The sequence below is a fragment of the Panthera onca genome, chromosome D1 (assembly GCF_046562875.1).
Source record: "Panthera onca isolate mPanOnc1 chromosome D1, mPanOnc1 haplotype 2, whole genome shotgun sequence".
Classification (NCBI taxonomy): Eukaryota; Metazoa; Chordata; class Mammalia; order Carnivora; family Felidae; genus Panthera; species Panthera onca.
This window is the reverse complement of record NC_138348.1, coordinates 65782088-65807642: the sequence shown is the minus strand read 5'-3', so window position 1 is coordinate 65807642 and position 25555 is coordinate 65782088. Positions and strand designations below refer to the sequence as shown.

Sequence of the window (25555 nt, the reverse complement as noted above, 5' to 3'; positions counted from 1 at the left end):
CACATTACCTTATGTGGGCCCATGAATTTCATAATACATTTTAAAATCAAACTGTTTATAGACAAGGGCCCTGCAAAAAAAGATCTGCCCTGGAGGTAGCCCCAAAGAGGTGCAGAAACTAGGCAAAACCAGAAACGATGAGAATGGTTAACTTGGAAAAGGGGGAAATGCAGAGATCACATAAAATAAGAAATGACAAGTCTGGGGCATCTGGGTGGCTCTGACGGTTGAGTGTCTGACACTCACTGCTTTGGGATTCTCAAAAAAAAAAAAAAAAAAAAGACAAATCCATTGGATTTGGAAGAGACAGATTGCAGCAGGTTGAACAGTGAGTGGTGAGAAAGTTGACCGTGACCATTTTTTTTTTTTAACATTTATTCATTTTTGAGAGTGACAGAGACAGACCATGAGCAGGAGAGGGGCAGAGAGAGTTGGAGACACAGAATCCGAAGCAGGCTCCAGACTGAACTGTCAGCACAGGGCCCAACACAGGGCTTGAACTCTCGGACCGCAAGATCATAACCTGAGCCCGTTGGACGCTTAACCAACCCAGGCGCCCTGACCGTGACTATTTTTTAAAGGACCCTGGCTATGAACAACAGTACTTAGCAGGGAGGTAGCAAGGACTATTATAGCAAGAATATCAAAAAGAAAAATGAGTGCAATTGAGTAATAAAAGTACTTTTACAAAAGTGAGATCTGGTAGGCACAACTGAACCAAGCAATCTAATTTAGCATCACCAATAGACAGCTTGACATTGTCTCTTAATGAGAATTCAACATGAAGTACATAATATAACCCATGAAGTGTCTCTGCCAAAACCCTGAATCTAATCAAGTCTTCAGGACTTTTTTACAGGAAATAGTGGGGGACATAGAAACAAGGTACCATTACAATAAAGAAGCAAACATACAAATTTTAACTGTGGATGTTCTACAAAACAATGGTCTGATTTCTTGAAAGAGCCAGTGTTGAAAAATAAGAGGTAAAGTTCTAGAAGAGACAAGAAACATAATGAAACACCATGAATGAAACTTAATGAATTCCTGGTTAAACATCATCAACAATTATAAGGTAATTTAGGGACAAGTAGAAAAATTTGATTATGCACTGAATATTACATGATATTTGGACAATTGCTGTTATTTTTCTTTGGCATGATAATGATACTGCAATTCTGTAGAAGAAAAACACTTACTCTAAGGAAACTCAGGTTGAAGTATTTGGGAGTGAAATGTCCTATCTGCAGCTTATCTTCAAATGGTTCAGCAAAAACAACTATATGTATACATTCAGACACAATAAAAACAAATATGCATACACAAAAGGCAAAATCTTAAAAATGATTTTACTATTCTTCCAAATTCTGTTTATATATTTTCAAAATAAAAGTTGGGTGGGGGGAGATCCAAAAAGCCAGTAGTGACAAGGCAACAATGGGTATAATAATCAACAGCCCAACTAGAAAGATGAGCACTAAACGAAAGGTGTGTATCATTTTCTGAGATTAAAGAAGCTGTGGAAGAGTACAGATACGGACAGGTGGGTAGCTATGGGTGTGGGAAGTTGAGGGAATACCAAATGAGCTCAATCTTCCCCATGATGTATGAGGTGAGGAGAGTAGTGTGGGTTGGAGGTATTAAGAGTGAAGATTTGGAATGGCCACTGTGACAAACAGCAAAGGAAGCTGACCGGACATATGTAAAAGATTTCACAGGGTGCAGCTGAGGTGCTGCTAAGGATAGTCTAGAAACTACTCATTTTTGCTCCTGTAAGCTTTTCAAGCTTATCTCCTATCATAGGACTTACCAGATGCTTACTAATTGTTTATTTTACTAGACCTTGAGTTTCTTGAGGGAACAGGCTTGACTTTCATTTTTGAGTTCCTAGCACCTAGCCCAGTGCCTGATATGTAGTGACCATTCAATAAATAGTTACTAAATAAAATAATGACAGTTTCACATTTAACTGTAAATAGTAGGTTTTTATTGACCTTTCTTATCCCCAGCCCATAAATGTTGCTGGGTTAAATTAATTCTGTACCACACTCCCATAGCAACATAAATGTTTTTAGTACCCATTAAAAACCTCTATCACTGCATTTACTGCATTGCCCTGAAATTGTGTTATATGTCTGTCTTATCCAGCAGACTAAAATCTTTTGAGATTACTGATCTGGTAGCTTTGTATCACTAACTCAGCACAGTAGTTGGCCCTAACATATAGCAGGCATTTTCTGAGATGAACAGACCAATTAAGACTTTAAGTTTTGGTTTGCAAAAGCTTTATTTCTAAATATACATGTGATTTTAACAAATACTTTTAATAAGCAAAATTAACAGTGTTACTAAAGGACAATCAACAATATAAGATAAAGTGCCAAAGTGTTTGAACAAATGTATGCTGGAAAAAACAATGGCTTTATTTTTTATTTTTATTTTTTTAAGTTTATTTATTTTTGACAAAGAGAGCACACGTGTGCACAGGAGGGGCAGGGAGAGAGGGAGACAGAGAATCCCAAGCAGGCTCTGCACCCTCAGCAAAGAGCCCAGTGTGGGGCTGGAACTCACAAAACATGAGACCATGACCCTGGTCGAAATCAAGAGAGTCAGACATTTAACCGACTGCAACACCCACGTACCCAAACAAAGGGTTTATGTTTTAAAAAGCACGACGATACCTATTTACTATTTGCCTCTGTTCAAGTTCTCAAAATGGCAAGATTGCCTTCCATACCACGGGAGCCAAGTTTCCAAACAGATTTACTTTTAAAAGTTTAGCAATTAGGTTCAGGTGACTTATGAAAATAATTCAGGAGACCAACTGCTTTTAGTCTCAGGCACAGAAGGTGGCCAATTTTTTGAAAACGGAAGGCAACATTTGACTTCTGAACAACAATCAAGTCCCAAAACTGACTCTTTGCAAAACCAGTCTGAACTTGTGTTAAGAGTTTTCTGTTTTGTTACTCCTGCTGTAAACATGTTCTTTAACTCCTTTTTAATTAAACATTTTTCAATTCTTCGTTTGACACATTTCAGTTTCTTTCTCGGTGGTTCTTTTTGATCAGGAGAATCACAGGCAGCAGAGCATTTCCTTAGACTCAAGGCTTGGAATCCAAGCATTTCTGAAGGAAATACTTTTTTAGTGGTAGGAGGGACCCATTCATCTTCAGTTTCAAGACACTCAGCAAAAGGACGATTGTTGAAAACCTCTGGTTGTGGAATACCAGATATAACAGGGCTTCTGGATTTCTGGCTCGGTGTCCTTACATTGTTTGGACAGCTAGGGGTGGCTTGCTGTGCATCATTTTCAGAGGAAATCTTTCTTTTTTTATAGTTACCATCAAGATCCATATAAAGGTCAGGTAAGTTTTTGAAAGCTCCTTTCATCCCATGAATTCTTGTTTGGTGGAATCCTGCAACTGGAGTTGACTGTGAACATGGAACAAAGTCTTGGCTATCTACAAAATCATATTCTGAATCTGACTGACAATGAGGTGGAGAAGAGCATGTTCTTGGACATAGAGTGGCAGACATACTTTGCAAAGACAATTTTTGTGAAAACTGGCTGGAATTCTCAGGGAGTGATCTCATTAGAAAATCAGATTCTATATGATGACTTTCTGCCAAAGATTTTCCCCACTGTAACAAAATATGCTGTGACTTTTTCATAATTTCTGTTGTGATGTCCATTTCTTTAGCACTATCATCAAAGAGATCAGCAGAAGCATCGTAGCTACCTTCGTGACCAGTAGAATAGTTCTGTGTTAAGTTATTATTGATATGTCTACAAGGCATTTCTTTCAGTGTAATTGTAGTTGTATCCGGACTACAGCCAAGAGCTTCTGAAGGATATGTAAGTTTCCTGCAAATTGTAAAACTGTCATCTTGGTTCTTTGGCCATCTACAATGTTGTTTATTTTCTAAGTTACAAAGGTCAGAAACATCATTATATCTCCTAGAACCCAAAGCTACCAACTTTTCACTCATTTCTGAAAGTGATTTTTCTCCACATCTATTGAAGTATTTGCTACTGAGACAAGAATGGTCACTCTCTGAAGTAGTGAGCTTAAGTGAAATTTCAGCCCTATGTAGTGGAATTCTGGTAGACTTCAGAGTAACTGTTGTTCCTAAACTTTTTGAAGATGGAAACAGAGCTGAGAGATAAGCATTTGATGGAAAATATTCAGAAATATCACTTCCATTACTATTTATAGAGACAACCTCTGCTGTGTTATTTAACTGTGACTCCTTTTGAACACAAGGACTTGAATTTGCTTCACAGTTGGAAAAGAAGTTATCTTTGCTACAGCTTGCCTTGACTGTTGCTTGTGATGATCTTAAAGCTACAGGTGGTGTATGCAAGGCTCCAGTAGTTCTCTGGGAAGCCACAGATAACCTGACGTGGTCTGCCTGTAATCTATCGATATTATCTAGATGACATTTCCTATTACTGGCATGTGTCTGAGTTGTAGCAATTTCACTTTCGATAACTGCCAGGAACTCGTTCAGGCTTTCAGAGAATGGCAGATCATCCCAAATCTCAGTGTCACAGTCCTGGGAACCACTAGCTATTTCTTCAAGTCTGAGTGATGAAGGTGTAAAACATGTAGATCTCTTCTGAAGGCTAGGGGGGTTATCTAAATCAAGATACTGGTCACAGGTTAGCTCATGCTGGGAATATTGATTTTTAATTTCCACTGTGCTGTGGAAGGATATTTTATTATTTGACTGCAGGAGCTCTCGCATTTTCAAAGGGAAAAAATTAGAGTCAACAATTCCGATTTCATGACTGCTATGGACTACACTGGGCTGATCAGCTTGCAAGACAAGTTCTTCATCCAACTTCTGGGCTGTACTCTTTTTATCCATGTATGAAACAAGGCTCCAAGAACCCTGAAAGGCATCATGGCAGCTATGGGAACCAGTGGCCTCGGAAAAAGAGATGCACTTTCTGTTCTGGTGAAGAGTACCAATGGCCTTGCTTTGTTCTGAAGCTGAAAAATCATCACCTGTTAGGTGTGAAAGTGTGTAAGTGAGTTCAAGTGACGCCTGCCAGAATCTTGAAAAACTATCTCTGCCATGGGACTTGAAGAAACCAGAACTGCTGTCAGGGCCACATATGCTGCTGAGATCACTATTTGTGTGTTCTGAAGCAAGTAAGTGGCTATTTGGTGCCTGGGAGCCATCATGAAGTTTCCTGAAATAAGAAAGCTGCAAAAGCTGATGGAAGTAGTCAATGACAGTGAAGCCTGCAACACCTGGGTCTGGTAGAACAATCTGGCAAGCTATTAGTGCTCTTACTTCTCTCTTGTGGTCAGAACGTTGCTTTAAGAAGTTATTGGAATCTGAACCTCGTCCATATTGGTTTCCAAAATTCTGTCAAAGTAAATGAAATTAAATGAGAATACACATTTTTTCCTTTGACTCAAAGGTGAAACAGGGACTTAACAGATTAAAACAGACACAATTACATCTCCTACTCCTATAGTTTTAATTTCTGTAGTGTTATAGGTAGAGAAGTATAAGTAATAGAAATAAACCTTGGAGTAAAGAGACTGGTTCTAACATTTACTAGTGTTGGGGCTTAGGACAAATTATTATTTTTTTTTTTTCAACGTTTTTTTTTTATTTTTGGGACAGAGAGAGACAGAGCATGAACGGGGGAGGGGCAGAGAGAGAGGGAGACACAGAATCGGAAACAGGCTCCAGGCTCCGAGCCATCAGCCCAGAGCCTGATGCGGGGCTCAAACTCACGGACCGCGAGATCGTGACCTGGCTGAAGTCGGACGCTTAACCGACTGCGCCACCCAGGCGCCCCGATGGACAAATTATTTAACTTCTCTGAATCTTAGTTTTCTCATGTATAAATTAAGGATAAATATGCAGGACTACTGTATTATCAATAATACTTGGAAAACTATAGTGCTTAGCAAATAGTAGTTGCTCAATAAATAGTGCCTACTATTATATTTCTCATTAGTGTCCATAAACTTTGAATGTTTAAGGAAGTATTCCCACTCATAAAGAAGGGAAAAAAAAAAAAAAAAGGAAGAAGAAGAGAGGCGCTTGGTGGTGCAGTTGGTTTAGAGCCTGACTTTTGATTTTGGTTAACAGTCTCACAGTTCGTGAATTTGAGCCCCACATCATCTCTGCACTGACAATGCAGAGCCTGCGTGGGATTCTCTCTCTCTGCCCCTCCCTCACTTATGTCCCTTCCTCCCTGCCCCCAACCCCACCAAGATAAATAAACTTTAATAAAAAAAAAATAAGAAAAAGAACAAGAACCATCTAAGACTTTAACAGAAAAAAAAGCTCTGTAGCTCCTAATTTACTGCTTTGAGTTTTTCTCACTGTTCAGCTATGGAATGCTCTATTCCCACTTGTGAAACCCTGAATCCAGTGTGGGCAAAATTTCCATTTGTTTCCTTTAGCATAGAGGAGACAGAAAATGATTATTCCTTTAGAGTCAGTATATTCTCGTAACTTCTACATCACTTTTGTAATTCTTTAAGGCCATCCTTCCCACTTATCCTTAAAGTAACCAACACTCAGACGCTTTGCTTTCCATGTTCTTTCCATGTTCGTTCCCTCCTTCTTTTACAGCTAATAGAATCAAAAAGCTAAAGAGTTGATACAAATTTTACTACAGAATTGAAACAAAATTTGGAGATGAAATAAACACCGAATATCAAAACAAAATTATGTATTCTGAACTTAAAATAAATTTGGATTTTTAAAGCTCTGAAATCTTTGAACTGGGCTCTTCTGACTTTTGAAAGAGGGAGTTGTCACATTGGTGTTTTAACAGATCATGTATAACCTATTTTTTATATATTTAAAATGTTATAGACTCTCACATTTATGACTCCTAAAAACTACTCAGAAAAGTCAAATCATTTTATTACAATGGAAATGTTAAAGGAATACTAAAAAGAAAGCTAGTTTCAATTACCGTCACTCCAAAAATAAAGCTTTGTCCAATGAAGCAAATTTCAACTGCTTTAGTTAATAGGTTCTGAATTGCATCACTGTCCAGTGTTTCTGAAATTTCATTATGGTCCTGAATGTACCTTGATTGGAAAGAAAATTAAAAACGTGAAGAGAAAAAATTTGAAATTTTAACTTGCCATAAAGAAAATACAATTAGTTTGAAAATGCAGTATAACCTTTTCAGTTACATGTAGGAAAAAAGTGTCTTTAAAAATAAGGCATTTTGCTCCCTCTCTAGTGTCCCATAGCCTAGAAAGCCAAAAACTATCAAGTGTATTATAAAGTAGACACCTTCCTAGTAATCAGGCCCAGTATTTATTCCAAAAGTGGCTGTAGGAGTAGTAATGGAATCTCTAGCCCTTGTCCTCAAAGCAGAGGCAATTCTTTTCTCTTCCCTGGCAATGCAGTTTGCTCTCAACTATAAGGAAATAGAGATTTCTTCTGCCAGGGGATTGGGGGAGGAGGGTGGAAGACTGAAGGGAAGAAAAAGTTGTAATTGCTTATATATATCTTTCATATGTCTCAGGACATCTTAGTAGGTCAAACTATGCAGATGAAGACACAAGGTAAGTAAGAGGAACAACAACATTTCTACCTCTGATATGCAAATATTCCCTCAATAGCTTCTTCAACCTCAAGGGACTTTAGCCACTTCAATAGTTTGAAATGGTTTGAAACAATTTTACTTTCTTATTCCGCATTTCTCCAATCTGGATTGGACTATTGTAAATTAATATTTTAACTACAGTTCAGTTGGTCTAACTAAAAGGAGCCTAGTTTAACATCACAATGTGTAATCAGAAAATAAATACTTTTCTATTTCTTTGATTATCTTTTAAAGGAACTGATGATCTGAGGTCAAGCTATCATATTTTAACTAAATGCATACTATCTTAAAAACATGTATCTTCAAATTCTATTGGTATACTAAATGAGTAGCTAGGAAAAAAAAAAATGCTTTAAATATTCTTACCTGTGCAAAGCAGTGGCTGTAAGACCAAAAAATGCATCTAAGCAGCTCCCAAATACAGTAATGCCAAACAATTTGCTTGATTCTGCAACTTTTAAGGAAAGTTTATATCTGTAACTGGCATTTTCAGCTTTACCAGTGGAGCCACATTTTGGACAATTAGACCTGAAAGAGTGGAGGAAATAAAAAAGGATAGAGATGTTCATTAATTTTTTTTTATATTACAGGAAACAAATCTGGAAAAGATTAAAAATAATATTGTGTGTACAAATGTACTTATATAACTTATATCCTTCTTAATTTCAACCAACATCTTTTGAATCTCTATTCATAACAAATACTTTTACGATTTAAGTAGCACCAAATTGATAGAAACCTGAAGAAAAACTGTGTGAGAGGAGAAAGTGGAAAAAGAGGGAGAGAGAGTGAGAGGGAAAGGAGGAAGGGAGGAACAGAGATTTTCTTATTGGGTAAATTATCATTAACAAATCAAGGCATATAATAAACAGTCTAGAATTGGGAGGCAAAGTAAACATTAATGAAGTGAACACCACACCAACAGAATACCTGATGTTTAATGTCTATCTTTTATTAAGAAAACAGTATCTGTGAAGAGAATAATGAATAATCTTGAAATATTTAAAAAATCTTGATACACAAAGTACCTAGTTCCATGGTCAACTGTAACTCTACTATTATGTACTAGCAGTCAGGTCTTGGGATAGTTACTAAATCCCTTAAAACCTTGATTTTCTAATCTGTAAAAATGGGGTTGAAGAATAAAATGAGACAAAATCTAAGAAAAGAAAGTAAAGAAAGGATCTAGTGCAGATCTTGCCAAATTAATAACTATTGGTCTGCTTCTTCCTCATAGTTATATTAAATACTGTGATGATTACTGTCAACTCTACTTAGTGTTTCCCTCCTTTCTAGTTGTTTGCAAGGTCTTACAACTGTGATAGCCATCTTTCAGGTTCTTAAATTTAGCAAAATAACCCCTTAGTACATCTTATCATAATTGTTAATCCTAGGACTTTATTTTTGTCTTGTGTCCCTAATGATCTGGCTTCAAAATGAGTGGTAAAATGCAAATAGAAAATAATGTTAGAGATGGTTGTATAACTGATGGTTGCCAGATAGCCACTAGGGGGAGCTTAGAATACATAGTTCACAAGGTGACTATTTTGAACAGAGGTTAATCCTTTCTATAAGAAGTTACTGATTCATAATCACTAGATCTGTGCTAATTATTATCTTTTTGCCACACTGAAAATGGCTCTGTGCCAATCCATTCATCTAACCTTACCCTTATGTATTAATAATGCATTTGGGTCTAATGTAAAACTATTAGCAAATCTTAGAAAAATATGCATCAGCATTTTGCAGTTTACAAACTAAAGTGGGGGCTCTAGAGCCTACCTACTAGTCAACCCTGGCCACTACTGCTTCTCTAATTCCTACTTCCCTCTAGAAGCACCTCCTACATGGAGAATGCAATTTGAAAATCATCACTGCTCTAATTTTGGAGGTTAAAAAAAGAAAAAAGTTAACTCCATAGGACACAAACACCTATTTTGTTTGCTGTTGCTAAAGATTTGAGGTTCAATAAAATTCTTAGGGAGCAGACCTTTTGCTCTTCATTGTCTCTAAAATGTGTAAAGGCTAGAGTATAGAATTCTTCTGTCATAAATTTGCTCTTCTGTTACTGTGGGGAAATGAGAGTGAGGGGAAATGAGAGAAATCTTCCTTCCTTCGTTCCTTTCTTGCTCCCTCCCTCCCTCCCTCCCTCCCTTCTTCCTTTCTCTCTCTTTCTTTCTGAATGTGGAAGCAGGGCAGAGGGAGAGAAAGAATCTTAAGCAGACTCCATGTTCAGCATGGAGCCAATCACGGGGCGGGGTCCCATGACCCTGGGATCATGACCTGAGCCAAAATCAAGAGTTGGATGCTCAACCAACTCAGCCAGCCATCCAGGTGCTCCAAGAGAGTGAGGAATTTGTTTCCTGTGTTGGCTTACAAATGATTCCAAGTAAGAAAAAAGGGAAGCAGAAGTAACAGTAGAAAAGATATACACTGGAAATCACAGGGATGTATTTTTTATATAATGTCAATATAATATATAGAGACAATAGGTTATATTTCTGTGGACCATAGTTCTACATGCAAGGACCAATGGCTGTGGGTTTTATGTACCTAAACAGTTCAGTCAGAGCTCCCTTACCAGGGCATCTTAAGCTCTGGAAGGGGGTCAGTGATGTCATTCTGGATACATATTCCACTGCTAATTTGAAGGTAACTGGGTATTTAGGAATGTAGCCAGTAGTCATGTTGTTTAGGCTTGAATATGTTTCTGCCACTAACTAGATAGCTGTGTTATTTGGGGCAAGTTATTTAACTTTTCTAAGCTTTAATTTTTCTCCTCTGAAGGCTGGCATTAACAATAGCATCACTTCATAGGGCTGGTGTATTAAAAAATATAATGCTTACAAAGCTCCTAGCAAAGTACTTACGCATATGGTAAATGTTTGTTAACGTTATCTATTATTATTACCAGACTCAAGAGGGAACAATGGCACTACTGTTCAACCTAAATTTTTGAGGCAGATTATCTTTAAAAAAAATTTTTTTTACTGTTTACTTTTGAGAAAGAGTGCAAACAGGGGAGGGGCAGAGAGAGGGGGAGACAAAGAACCGAAAGCTGGCTCCAGGCCAAGCTGTTAGCACAGAGCCCACCTTGGGGCTCAAACTTGTGAACCATGAGATCACGACCTGAGCTGAAGTTGACTGAACCAGCCAGGTGCCCTGAGGTAGATTATCTTTAAAATAAATGACTTGGTAAAAAAACACACCCCAAAACCAGTTTTAAAAATATTTCACATGTATAGACTACTGATTATGTAGCACATAATGTCCTAATAAGCATTTCATGTATCTTAACTCATTATATCCTTTATAACAACCCAATGAGGCAGATTATTACCTTCCCCATTTTGAGGCCTAGATAATTCAAGTGATTTGCCCAAGGCTACAGTTTCAAGTGGCAGGGTTGGGAGTTTGGCTCCTGAAAAGGCAGTTTGGCTCCAGAGAATTATGCTTTTTAATCACCATAACATACTGCAATACGTAAAGTGTACCTATAGAAACTATCATATTGTCATTCATTCATTCAACAAACGTTTTTGTGCTTTTGTTATAAACTAGACCTTGGCCTGGATGCTGAGGATTTAATGATGAATACCACAAGTGGGGTTGTTCTGAGTTTATAAATGCATACCTGAGAGAATGGCTCAATAAAAGAACAAGTGATAAGGGGATCTTCTGGAAAGATCTCTTAAAGTCTAGATGGGTGTTGGAACTGCTAATCCTTCCCCATTGAATGATAACTAGACAGACTATTTAAGAATATTGCTGGTGGCGGAGGGGGGGTGGCGCTTGGGGGCTCAGTCGATTGAGCAGGAGCATCGGACTTCCGCTCAGGTCATGATCTTATGATTCAGGGCCCCTGTCCGGCTCTGTGCTGACTGCTGAGCCTGGAGCTTGCTTTGGATTCTATATCTCCCTCTCTCTCTGCCCCTCCCCTACTCACGCTCTCTCTCTCAAAAATAAATAATCATTAAAAGAAAATTTTAAAAAAGAATATTGCTGGCATACTATTCTTCCATACTACTAAGTACTTACTATATATCCTCTATGCAGAAAAGAAAGTGTTCTTAAAAAACTCCAACCCTAACCCTTACTTGTACTTTAAAAATCAAAGAATCTTAGACTCTCAGGTATAATTGGCCTGTATCTCAGGACCACAATAAAGTATTATGTGTCAAGCACCATTCAAGCTGCTGAAAGGTAGAGATTTCTAACAGTCTCTGTTCTCAAGGAATTTATTTAAAAAAATAATCTAGGTATAATGCAAAAATAAACAAACAATAAGGAAACAAAGAAAAAAACCCTATTTCTAGGGATATCCCAGAAGTGGACTAAATTTTCATCAGGATTGAGATGTACTCTCAAGAAGTTACTTTTCTCCTCTAAAGTAGAACCAATCCAAGAAAATCTTATGTCCTGGTACAGTGAATTTTTTTAAAAGAACTTATTATAACTAACTTTTATGTAATCTAGTCCTATAACTTATTTTTAATGTTTATTTACTTATTTTGAGAGAGAGAGAGAATGAGAGCTAGTGAGCTGGGGAGGGGCAGCTGTCAGCTCAGAGCCTGATGCAGGGCTCGATCTCACAAACTGTGAGATTGTGACCTAAGCCGAGATCAAGAATCAGACACTCAACTCACTGAGCCACCCAGACGCCCCATAGTCCCACAATTTATTAAACAAAAGTACAATTCTGTCTGTAGGCACTTTCACCTTTAGTACATTGGGCAGGCTTTTCTCTGGAATGAATTCTCCGACGATTAAGGAGCTCTGAACTCCACCTATAAGCTTTCCCACATTTTTTACATAAAAAAGGTTTCTTTCCACTGTGAAGTCTCAGATACTGACTTAGATATGAATTCTAACTGAAGGTCTTCCTACACTCATTACACTCATAGGACATCTCCCCTGAATGAAACCTCCGATGCCAAAGAAGATGAGCACTCCACCGGAAGGACTTCCTACACTCATTACATTTGTAGGGTTTCCTCTTGTATGAATTCTCTGATGTTGAATGAGGTTTGACTTCTGGTTGAAGGTTTTCCCACAGTTGCTACACTTACAGCATTTTTCTCAAGAATGAATTGTCTCGTGGATATACGGTGTGAGTGATAAATGAAGACTTTACCACATTCACTACATTTATGGTCTTCCCTGTGGGAGTTTTCTTATGAGTGAAAATCATCTGCCTGAAGCATTTCTCCTGGACAGGGGACCGCCTCGCTCTCTCCACTTCGGGATTTCTCTGTTGCTGCTCTAAAGTGCTCTCAACTTCAGAGGTAGCTTCAAAAGTAGAGGTGCCAGTGGTGAGTTTTTCTGAGAACACCTGTGATTCTACTTTGTAATGAGTGGTTGTGGCAGTGATCCTTTGTCCCTGGACTGTGTGTCATCTTCACTCATTGGGAAAGGCCGAGTCTCCTGAGATTCACACTGGAACTGGGTCTCCTTAGACTGGAGTTGGATGCTTGGTGCCTCCTGGGCTGCTCCCAGAGGTGCCTTCTCCTCCCATGGCTCTTGTACAGGTCCATGTGTAGGGCCTAGGATCTGGAGGTGATCAGGCACCACCTGGTTTGCGTGGAACCAAAACTTCCAAGAGACCATCCTCAGAGTAAGCCCGAGGGGAATGAAGAGTAGCTTGAATCTTGTTCAGGGCTTTGAAGGCAGAAAAGACACACAGAAACACACACTAACTGCTCCACCTGGCCTGAGAGAGATCTGAACTTGGCAACTCCCCCTCCACTGTTGCTTCTCTGTCCAGCCTAAAGACCAATGCTCTGGCTCCCCTAACGGATCACATGTCCCCTTCTCACCTATAGTCCTGGTTCACCAAGTCCTTTCTGTAAATGCTCTAGCACAGTTAGTTTCCTTTCCACTTTTGGGATGGTTTCTGGTATGATGGATGTAAACCTTATGTGCCCTTGAGTCGTAGGAAATCTATAGTGTACACATGTATTTCCTCTCATGCTTACAGACTTTACTTTTTTTTTTTAAGTTTATTTATTTATTTTGAGACAGAGAGAGAGAGCAGAAGGGAAGGGACAGAGGTGGGGGCAAAAGAGAGGATCCTAAGCAAGCTCCGTGCTGTCAGTGCAGAGCCTGACATGGGGGTTGAAATCATGAACCGTGAGATCATTACCTGAGCCAAAGTCAAGAGTCGATGCTTAACAGACTGAACCACCCAGGGCGCTGCCACAGGCTTTATTTTTACCTTTTGGAGACCAGGATTAGTCGAGAGAAGCACTTCTGACATGATGGATAGATAAAACTGGAATTCTGGAGAGCAAGAACTGAGGCAAGAAGAAATCTTCTCCCTTCATTCATGTGTTCTTACTGTGTCCTACAAAACAAAATAGCCATGGGATGATTGGCAAATCTTTAACTGTATGTACATAATTCATCTCTTAGGAAAACAACTTAGCCTCTACTGTAAAGCGAATAGATAGATGGCTTTTGTGGTTAAGTGCCAATGTATTGGAAAACTCATTTTATTTTTCTGCCTAATTAAAACTATTAATAGTAAGAAAACAAGATTTAAAACAAAGTAGCTCAAAGAAATATTCTGTTTTTTAATAAATGCTGCATCCCAGTAACCAGGAAAGATAATCATTTAGATCTTTTCACATATTTAAAAGAGCTATAAGAGCTTGTTTCTTCAATTAATAGGAAGGAACTTAAAGAAACGTACATGATTCTTTTAAAGAATCTAAATTGGTAAATGGTTCTTTTTGGCTGAAAAAAAATCGCCTTATTAGATTTCGGTGTATATATTTTACACAGCCTAATGAAAAAAAAAAGATAATTCTGATTCTGCAAACAGAAAAATAAAAATGTTACATGGTCAAGAGAGTACAAAGTACTTTAAGATCCTTGTATAAAACACTCAGAGAAGCAGAACAGTAAAATAGCAATGGTCTCCTCTTTTTAAAAATTCAAATGTTGGTTTATCAAAAATTTAAAAATTGATTAGCTTGGGGCCCCTGGGTGGCTCAGCCGGTTGAGCGACTGCCTCTTGATTTTGGCTCAAGTCATGCTCTCGTGGTTCGTGGGATCAAGCCCTGTGTCGGGCTCCGCACTGACAGCACAGAGCCTGCTTGGGATTCTCTCTCAAAATAAATAAACTTAAAAAAAAATTTTTAAACGGATTAGCTTATTCAAAGCATGTTTAAGATAGAGCTGCATCAATACATTTTCATTTGTAAACATATGGCAAAAGGTTTCAATTTCTGAAAATGGGTGGAACTGTTTCTGTGACTGGCATCAGCAAATTCAAACAAAGTGATACTGATTCTATCAATCAAATATTTCTGTGAAAATAAGATCTTGCCATCTAGGCAGTAAGATGAAAACCTGCAAAGATGAAACATAAAGGGGCGCCTGGCGGCTCAGTCAGTAGAGCATGCAACTCTTGATCTCAGGGTCATGAGTTTGAGCCCCATATCGGGCATGGAGCCTACTTAAAAATAAAAAGATGAAACATAAAGGGATTTATATAAATCACTGACCTATGTTATTAAAGGGAGCATAGAAAAAAGAAAAAATCTAATCCTAATTCTTTGTTGTTAATCCTTGTTTTGGGACCTTTAGGATAACGTGAGCAGTAAGGTTTTATCATAAGCAGATATGTAGTCCCAGATTTGGTTGTCCTCTTAGGTCACAAGGCAATCTCTAAGGGCAAAGTAGAGTAGGTGAATGGGCTACAAGGGGAAGGCAGAAAGGTCACAGAATACTGAATTAGTGCTCTTAACCTCAAGTTCCTTTCCAACACAACAAATGATAGAATGTAAGTCAGCAAAGGCATCTTCCCTCTAAATCTCCTCTAAAATCCAGTTTGGGGTAGAGTGTAACACGGTGGTACACCTATCTGTGAGCTATGGGAGATAAAGGCACAGCTCCCTCTTGAAAAATGTTGTCTCTTACCTGCTTAAAATGATGGTATTTAGATTGAAGCCACAGTTCCTTACAATGGTCTATGAGGCTCTTGGTCATTTAGCCTTACCTCCTTGACCTCACCCTGTACCACACTCCCTCTTAATCTCTGCACTTCAGTCCATGCTAGCCTTTTTTCTGCTCCTCAAACACACCAAACAATTTCTCTTCCCAGAAGCTTCTGAGAAGAGTAATCTGTAACTCTAATGTTACCCCTGAGAGAGCCCCACATTATTTCAAGTAGACTCACCAGCTTTCCTCTTAGCTTCTATGACATCACCCATTTTATTCCTTCATAGAACTAATGTTGCTTGTGATCTATCCAACCATGAAAAAGCATATTTTATCTTACTTATTTTTGTTTGTTCTACCCCTACTAGTCTGAAAGTTCCTTGAAGAAAGGGATGTAGTCTAACTTGTGTTCTACTATATATCTCCAGTGCTCAGAATATATTATACTCTCAATATTCACTGAATAGAAAACTATAAGCAGAATTTTGCAATTTAAGAAAAAATTTCATGATAGTAGGTATATGCAATATAACAGAATTTCCTTTTTCATTTAAAGCTCCATTTAAAAAGCCTTCCTCTGGGGCACCTAGGTGTCTGAGCCGGTTAAGCTTCTGACTATTGATTTCAGCTCAGGTCATTATCTCTTGGTTGGTGGGATAAAGCCCCATGTCAGGCTCTGTGCTGACAGCATGGAGCCTGCTTGGGATTATCTCTCTGCCCCACTACCCTCCAAATAAATAAACTTAAAAAATACAAAAGGCTTCCTCTTTTAACAAAAAGATGATGGCTTTTCTTTTCTGCATCTTATACTACTGTACTTCTATAGTCCTACCGTCTGTTTTCTTTGTCTACTCTAATCATTTCCATTTGGTTTTATTCTCCCAAATACCTTTTCTCTTGATTCTCTCTCGTTATTTATGTGTCAGTAATCTATGCTAAAGAGAACACATACCTTGTTCTCTTCTCAACCCTCCAACATTTCCCTATTACAATATGTTTTACATTTCTCTGCCTTTGCTTCTTTTCATTCTTCCCTCTAAAATGTTCTTTCATTTTCCTGGCTAATGCTTATTCTTCTTTAAGAGTCTTCTCAGGGGCTTTCATCTCCAGGAAGCTTCTCAGGTTAATGACCCTACTTTTTTCCACATCATAGTAAACTTACCTGTTTAATGTTTTTTGCTGGAAACCAGTGTAAGATCTTAGAGGGACCATCTCATTATATCCCCAGGGCCAAGCTCAAAAACTGTCAATCTGAACTTCAGCTGTTAACTTTCTTCTTGATGTTTAGCTTTCCTTTACCTATGCCAGTTTTGCCATATACCACTAAATACACAATTTTACCAAATCACAAAATAATCTCTTATTTATATAGAGAGTGCACAGAATAGTTTCACATATAATACCTTATTTAAAACTTATTTTATTTATTTTTTTTCCAGAAACATGCAAAATTTTAGTTTTCTGTCATGTTTTGACATTGATACAGGTTTGTTTAGAAATAGCAGCATTTTTTAATTCATCCTAGCATTTTTTTTAATCCTGCTCAGTCTTTGATGCATGAAAGTTTCAAATAATTTTAATATGCATTTTCTTCTATTCTCTTATCAGTTTTTGTAAGGAAATTTGGATTATTGGTTTTTTTTTTTAATATATGAAATTTAAAAAACTTATTTTAGTCATCCACATTATATCCTCATTTCCATTGTTCCCCTTAATTGTGGTCAAATTATGAGCAGAGACTATCTTTTTTAGGGCTCTAAAATAGAATTTTAGGGGCACTTAGGTGGCTTAGTCAATTAAGGGTCTGACTCGATTTTGGTTCAGGTCACTACCTTATGGTAAGATCGAGCTCTGCAATGGGTGTGGGGCTTGCTTAAGATGCTCTTCCTCTTCCTTTGCCCCTCCCTCACTCACGCTCTCTCAAAAAAATTCTAGACATAAAAAAAGATTCTCTGGGTTCGCTGGGTGGCTCAGTTGGTGAAGTGTCCAACTTCAGCTCAGGTCATGACCTCATGATTCATGAATTCAAGCCCCACATTGGACTCAGTGCTGATAGTGCAGGGGTTGCTTGGGATTTTGTCTACCTCTTTCTCTGCCCCTCCCCTGCTCATGCTTGCTCTTTCTCAAAATAAATAAACTTAAAAAAAAAAAAATGATTCTTTCTCTCACAAAAAAATAAAACAAAATATTGTACCACAACTATACGGGCATTCATCAGATCATATTCTTAGACAAACTGTTATCAAATTCAAACCTTAGGAAATAGAATAAACCTTAAAAGATAACTAACTAGGACACTGTGCTGTTGTAGGGAAAACAATGAAAAGATGTTTACTGTCTAATCGGGCAGACAGCTCACCAACAAATGAAAAACACAAGCAGAAATATTTGGGTTATTTCTAAATTCACTGTGCAAGCACTAATTGCTAGATTTTAAAAGTAAAATTCATTAAATTATATTTATGTAAGGGTTTATTGCCCTCTAGTGGATCAAATAAGTATGTCTAAAAAACGACAGTATTTACAAATTACTGGCAAAATGAAAAAGGTCATTAAACTATTTTTACTATTTATGTTTCACCTGGTAAACTTCAGAAATGGAAAGAAGGCTTCTCATTAATTGTCTGGTGGACAAAAATGCATTAAGATCCTTTCAGGCAGTCACTGTTAGTTATTCCTTTTGCTGTTTTTATAGTATTTCCTTTAGGACACTTGTTATCTAGTTGGTTTTATCTCTCTACTGTTTGGCTTGTATTGTGGTAAATTCATGTTTGACGGAGAACTGAATGAAGCATCAGGAATAAATATATACTAAAGTTATGAAACCTTATGATAGACTTGGGAACAATTTCATATTTAGTACCTCTTGCTTTTGATAAGGATGGTGATATAGCGTTACAGTTCCTTCAGCTCCAGCACAGCCAGAAAACCATATTCCAATACAACTTGTCATTTTTTTTATTGTGCAGCTGCTAAATGCCAGGTACTGGGGATAATATAAGTGATGGGCAAAACAGACAATAATCACATAAAAAACTTAACTGAATTTTAACATAGTAAACTCTATAAAAAAAACTAGGAGCTCCTGGGTCACTTCGTTAAGCATCTGACTCTTGATGTCGGCTCAAGTCATTATCCCAGGGTTGTAGGTTCAAGCCCTGCATTGTCCTCCTCACTGAACATGAAGCCTGCTTGGGATTTTCTCACTCTCTCTCTCTCTCTCTCTCTCCCCTGCTCACATGCTCCCTCTCTTAAAAAAAAAAAAAAAAAAGACATAATGCTATGAGAAAATATAACAAGGAGACTTTTCTAGTCTTAGCTTGGAGGAGTGGGGAGACAGGAAAATAAGCAAACACATAATCTTTGTTTGAAAAGTATTTTGGGGGCACCTGGGTGCATCAAGCAGTAAAGTGGCCGACTCTTGATTTTGGCTCAGGTCATGACATGGTTAGTGGGATCAAGCCCCACACTGGGTCCACAGTAACAGTGTAGAACCTGCTTGGGATTCTCACTTGCCCCTCTGCCACTCATGTGCACTTGCATGCTCTCTCTCTGAAAATAAACTTAAAAAAAAAAAAAAAAAAAAGAAAAGGTATTTTGAAAATGCATTACATTTATACTTTTAAAAACCAATAAATATAAAACCCAATAAATATAAAAAAACACTAGGTAGGGAACTCAGCAATAACATATAAAGCAAATCTTGGGTCCTCTCAATCTCTCATACATAAAAGTAGAAACAAGGAGGGGTGCCTGGGTGGTTCATCTATTGAGAATCCGACTCCCGGTTTCAGCTCAGGTCATGATCTTGTGGTTCGTTGCCTTGAGCCCTGAGTTGGGCTCCGTGCTGGCAATTCAGAGCCTGCTTGGATCCCCTCTCTCTCCCTCTCTCTGCCCCTCCCCCTTGCGTGTGCATGTGTGCTTGCGCTCTCTCTCTCTCAAAATAAATAAAGAAACTTTATAAAAATGCTCTGGAATACCTGCTTTCTTTCTTTCTAGTCAAGCTATATGAGAATATAAACCATATCCAAACGTGCTTTACTAATTTGCCATGAAAAATTATAATCACAGGGGATACATCTTAAGCCCATATTTTCTTTTGGGTATAACTGTAGGTCAAGCCAAATTATAAAGAGAAAGTTGCTTGAAGAGGGGGCATTACGTGAATCAAATATTTTAATGGAATCAGGCTAATACAGCTGATGAATCTTTTTCACACGAGAGATGGTTTTGACAATGGGCCCAGATACATAAATCATTGATTACCATCCATTTTCATACTAGCCAAGTGGTTCTCAAACTTTAGTGTGCCTCAAAATCACCTAGAAGGCCTAATAAAATGGACTTCTGGGACCCAATTTGAGTTTGACTCAGTAAATCTGGGAGGAGGACCAGAGAATTTGTATGTCTCACAATTTCTCAGATAATGTTTATGCTGCCTAGGCTTGAAAATCACTGGCTAGCCACTGAGGCCATCGGATAGTGAACAACACTTGTGATTAACATGGTTATAGTTAAATCGTAAAGCCTGAGAGCATTACAGTATCTTTCATATTACTTTGTAAATCTTTGCTCTAATTTATTATCTGGGGACCCTTCAGCTTACCTCCTTCACTATCAATTTCCTAGAAAGCAGCTTAATATGAAAAACCATGCCCCTAGCCCCTACATACACACACACACTAACATACTTTTTTTCTCCTCTGGGCTAACCTAGAAAATCAGAATAATTTTTTTAAACATGTTTATGTATTTTTGAGAGAGAAAGAGCACACAAGCAGGGTAGGGGCAGAGAGAGAGGGAGACAGAGGATCCGAAGTGGGCTCTGCGCTGAGAGCAGAGCCCAAAGCAGGGTTCATGCTCACAAACCTCAAGATCATGACCTCAGCCGAAGTCAGATGCTTAACTGACTGAGTCGCCCAGGTGCCCCTACAGTAATTCTTATTAAACGTTAGATCTTGGAGAAAAATTTAATTAAGTGTTTAATATTGCTGGGGACACAAATTCCTGTCTCATTCAAGGTCCTTTTACCTAGACTAAGAATCAAATTGACATGAGACTGGTTAACAAGAAATCAAATTTAATACATGCATACGTACAGGAATCCACACAGACATGGAAATTCCAAAGACAGTCAAGCAAAATGAGGTATACTGTATATGTCATCCTGAACTAAGGAGAAGTGGGTAGAGGAAGTACAAAGCTTTTCCTGAATCTGCTGGATTTTGATTGTTTTTTAACTCAAAAGAATCTTCATGTCAAAGAGGCCCATCATGGGGCAGCTTCCATACTCCCCAAACTGTTCTTGCTTTGCAAGAAAACCTGTCACTTTGCTGCTCTCAGATTTCCTGTTTCATACTATATAGGCCAAGAGGCCTCACCTATGGAAGGGTGGCTATTTTGAGCTGTTTACTTAAAACTATCTAAAGGTCACCCCCAAGGGCACATTGTCTAATTTTTCTAAAAGTAGTCATAACAAATCCTTGAGAAATGATTTACTGACAGTAACATGAAAATTCTAGAAAGGGATGAGAAGGCAGGAGATGGAAAATTAAACAAAAAACAAAGAAAGAAAATCTCTTTTGTTTGGAGAAGTATTGGTGAAAAATACTTTTATTAATTTTTTTAAGTTGATTTATTTATTTTGAGAGAGAGAGAGAGAGAGAGAGAAAGAGAGAATGCCAAGCAGGTTCAGTGCTATCAGTATAGAGCCTGATATGGGGCTTGAACTCAGGAACTGTGAGATCAGGACCTGAGCCAAAATCAAGAGTTGGCTGGTTGGCTGCTTACCTAACTGGGCCACTCAGGAGCCCCAGTGAAAAATACTTTTAATTTTTTTTTAACATTTATTTATTTTTGAGAGACAGGCAGAGTGTGAGCAGGGGAGGGGCAAAGAGAGAGGGAGACACAGAATCAGAAGCAGGCTCCAGGCTCCGAGGCTGTCAGCACAGAGCCTGACACAGGGCTCGAACCCACAAACCGTGAGATCATGACCTGAGCCGAAGTCAGACGCTCAACTGACTGAGCCACCCAGGCGCCCCCAAAATACTTTTAAAATACTACCCAAGAGGGGCGGCTGGTTGGCTCAGTCCATAGAGCATACAACTTTTTTTTTTTAATGTTTATTTTTGATAGCACGCTTGAGTTGGGGAGGGACAGAGAACAAGGGAGACAGGATCTGAAGCAGGCTCTGTGCTGACAGCAGCGAGCCCGATGCAGGTCTTGAATTCACAAACTGTGAGATTATGATCTGAGCCAACGCTCACCGACGAGCCACTCAGGCACCCCAAGCATGCAACTCTTTTTTTTTTTAATTTTTTTTTTTTAACGTTTATTTATTTTTGAGACACAGAGAGACAGAGCATGAACAGGGGAGGGGCAGAGAGACAGAGGGAGACACAGAATCAGAAGCAGGCTCCAGGCTCTGAGCCATCAGCCCAGAGCCCGATGCGGGGCTCAAACTCACGGACCGTGAGATCGTGACCTGAGCTGAAGTCGGACGCTTAACCGACTGAGCCACCCAGGCGCCCCAGCATGCAACTCTTAATCTCAGGACACCCAAGTTCAAGTTCCACACTGGGTATGGGGCCTACTTAAAAGAAAAAACCCAAAACAACAACAAAAAACTCAAAACACTATCCAAGAATATCTTAGTACAACACAGTCTGTCAATGAATTTATGATACATGCAGTACTATTCTAGGGATGGGAAAGGGGACAGTTACAGATAGAAAACACAGGCTCTAGTGTTCAAGAAATTTATAAGGTACATATAATATCTGCAAGATCCAGATTTCCACATCTCAACAGCTTACCAGAGAGCCAACTATTTTGATATTTCATAGACATCTCAAGTAAAAAAGGTAAAAAAGGTAAAAAAGTTGAATTCTTAGTTTCCTCTCAAACTGCTTTGTAGAAGCTGCTTTTAGACAACAGTCTTGAGCAATGGAACGTTAGAGCAAGGCAAAAAGGCGCACAGTGACCACCTGGCTGAATACAGACAGGCCCGTCAGGTGACCCACCTCAAAATATCCGTAGGCCCTAACAGACCAATGGACCAGTTACCAAAAAAGGGACAATTCCATTCGAAGCCACACCTCCTCATCTTCTCCCTTTAAAAATGGCCCCCCAACCCCCACTGCCTTGAGGCAGATGGTCTCTCCTTTGCTGTCCTGCCCACTGCTCCCTTGTGGTGTATTCAATAAACTTCTATCTCCTTTGTTCTGCCTTGGATGAATCCTTTCGCCACCTGCACTGCGCCACCGGCTTCTATGCGATTATCTCCCCACATTTGGGGGCCGCCATCCGATCTGACAGACATCACATTCTTTTCTTACAATTTTCTTCATCTCACCAAATGATACTACTCTCCAACCAGTTAAGTCAGGTCAAATACCTACGAGTCATCTTTCATTTATTTTTCCCTCAAATCCCACATTATACCCATCAGTGTGTCCTTGGATCTATTTCCATATCTAAAAACCATCATCTACTTTCCCTCCCTTATATTCTGCCACCAACTTAATCCAAACCACCATCACCTGCTTCTGCTGCTGCATTAACCTAACCACGTGATCTGGTCCCTGCCCATCTCTCCAGACTCATCACCTGTTCTTTCTGAATATATTCCAGCAACACTGGTCTTTTCTTAGGTTCTTGAACACTCAAATGCCAAGCTCTTTCCTCCTCTAGGCCTTTGCACAACCTATTCACTCTGGAATTTTCTTCCTTTTCTCTATTGCGTGGGTGGATCATTCTCACCTTTTAAGCCTTGTAAACTGTCCACTCCTCTGTTAAAAGAAAATCACAGATCCCAAATGGAGTCACTTAGGCAGAGTCCCCAAACCAGGGCTTAATATCTAAATCTAATTGTCGTTTCAACCTTCCCCAGAAATGTAGTCTTAACTAGTCAGTAAGGAATTTTCCTATCTGTGCCGACATCGGGCTCTCTCCCTCCTACAAAGGTAATCTGTGTAAGATTCCTCGCTCTCCCCCCTGAGGGAAAGTGACCTTGCCTGGAACAATCCTTTTTTTTTTTTTTTTTTTTTGTAATAATTTTCTTGCCTCACTCTCCTTCCTATAAAAACCTTCCATTTTGTACAACTCTTCAGAGCTCCCTTCTACTTGCTAGATAAGATGCTGCCTGAATCATTTAATAAAGCTAATTCATTTTCAAATTTACTTGGCTGAATTGTTTTTTAAGACCTCAGGGAGGCCTTCCCAGACCAACCTAACTCCATCAGATTCCCCTGTTATCCTTAACTCCCTGCATAAAAGGTTTAAGTTCCATTAGGTGAAGAATCTAACTTCTTTACCATTGTAATCTCAGGGCCTACCAATTCTTGGCAGAGGGAGGCACTTACAACTATCTATGGAATAACTACTGGGTATTTTGTGACCCAATCTTGCAGGGCAGTAAAGCCTTCCCGACTGAAAAGGCTTAATAAACTGAGACTTAAAGAAGAGGTAAGAATTGGCTACGTTGGGGATGGGGTTAGAAGAGGTCTGCAGGTGAGATGGGAATGTGCATTTGAGGAACTCAAAAAAGGCATTTCGTAGGACTGGAGCCTAGAGTGGTGAAAAACAAAGAGAGGTAGGCAAAGGCTAGGTGAGAAGGGCCCTGTAAAACATGTGAAGGAGTTTAGACTTAAACCTGAGGGCAAATAGGAAGCAAGGAAAGGCTTTAAGGGGGGGGGGGGGGGTCCCCTGATCAGATCTGATTTACATATAGCCTGGCAATATGGAGACTGGATTGGAAAGTAACATGATTGAAAGAAGACTTGCTGGGAGGCTGATGACTTAAGTGGCGAGAACTTTAAGGATTTGAGATATTTAAGAGGCTGGTAATGAGTGGCTGGATAGGAGATAAGGAAGGAGTCTAGAAAATTGCCAGTTTCTGGTTTGAGCACACTGGTCACTTAAGCGAAGCACTTTTCCCTCCAGGTCGTCAAAGAGGTTTGGAAAAGACTCCCTTTCCGTACGTATTACTCGTCATAGCAGCCTGCTAAAACCATATCTCTGAGCACCTCAAAAGCTGGAGTAGTACTTTTCCTCTTCGTATTACCGGTTCCAGACACTCCCCCGTAACTAGCTCGATGGCCCAGTAAATGTTGAGTAAACGTTCGCTGAGCGGTTATCAACAGCACTAAAATTTAAATGACCGACCTTTTTACTCTTTACCCTCCCGACCACTGTTTTACGGAAAAGACTAACTCCCGAAGAAACAAAATAGAATGCTGGAAGTCTCATTTATAACGACAATGAAGGCTTCGTTAGGGGCCTCATCCTTTGCGCGCCCCGTGACTCTCTCCCCACAGCTCCTCACCTGAGACACAGAACCGAGACCTGCCCGGGCAACGCTCGTTGGCGCAGGCCACCAGGACTCAGCGACCAGCCAAGCGCCTTGAATCGAATCTCCCGCGTCCTTTTCCGCAGGAAGTGACGCTTTGGCCTTGGTCCCCAGAGCCAATCAGAAGAAGGCGCCGCAGAGGGTGGAGATTGAACACCGCGTTCTGTAAGCATTCGGGTACGACCATTTTCATCGAATTGGGGGTAGAGAGACAGGGTTTGGCGAGTGTTCTTCCCTGACTGGTAGGGTAGTGGCACAGTCTATAAAGCTGGTTTGGGGGGTAGCATAGGAATCTCGGGAAAGGGTGGTAGCGCCTCTCCAATCGGGGTTCAGCAGGGTGACTGGAAGGAGGAGTGGTAGCTGGGCGAAAGGGGTTGGCGGCGCGGTGAAGACGGAAGGGAGGCTACCCGGAGCCGGGAGAAGAAAGGGGGGCGTATCCTGGGAGAAGGGCCCAGGACCAAGCGGGATTCGGGGGCTACCTGGGCGACTCCCGTTATGGGATGAGTTATGTAGGCAACATAGAAGTTTGGGGTGATTCATGAACAGAGAGTACCACAGGAGGTGGTTGGCTAACATACTGGAAGTGGGTGCAAGGAGCCAAGACCGAGCGGTCTGCGAAGCTGTGCTCCATTGCCTCCTGAGTCACCTAGTGCAAGTCCCCA

General features: G+C 39.5%; 2 protein-coding genes across 3 annotated transcripts; both read right to left on the bottom strand.

The window, feature by feature from the left end:
- Positions 1–2007: 2007 nt before the first annotated feature.
- Positions 2008–24965, bottom strand: DDIAS (DNA damage induced apoptosis suppressor). Of its 2 annotated transcripts, none has more exons than XM_078433050.2 (5): positions 15524–15763; positions 13815–13943; positions 7967–8128; positions 6956–7073; positions 2008–5379 (listed from the first exon to the last, which is right to left on the bottom strand). In XM_078433050.2, the coding sequence occupies exons 2-5, from the start codon at positions 13925–13927 to the stop codon at positions 2800–2802; spliced, it is 2973 nt and encodes a 990-aa protein (XP_078289176.1). In that variant the 5' UTR covers positions 13928–13943; positions 15524–15763; the 3' UTR covers positions 2008–2799. The 2 variants fall into 2 exon arrangements, with proteins under 2 accessions (XP_078289176.1, XP_060461483.1); XM_060605500.3 differs by lacking the exon at positions 15524–15763 and adding an exon at positions 24870–24965 and having other exon boundaries at positions 2009–5379.
- On the bottom strand, positions 12278–13459 carry LOC144612915 (uncharacterized). The gene is given in 5 exon segments (XM_081790339.1): positions 12278–12598; positions 12601–12708; positions 12711–12758; positions 12761–12949; positions 12952–13459. Coding segments are annotated over 5 exon segments (918 nt in total). The 5' UTR covers positions 13208–13459; the 3' UTR covers positions 12278–12281.
- Positions 24966–25555: the final 590 nt, after the last annotated feature.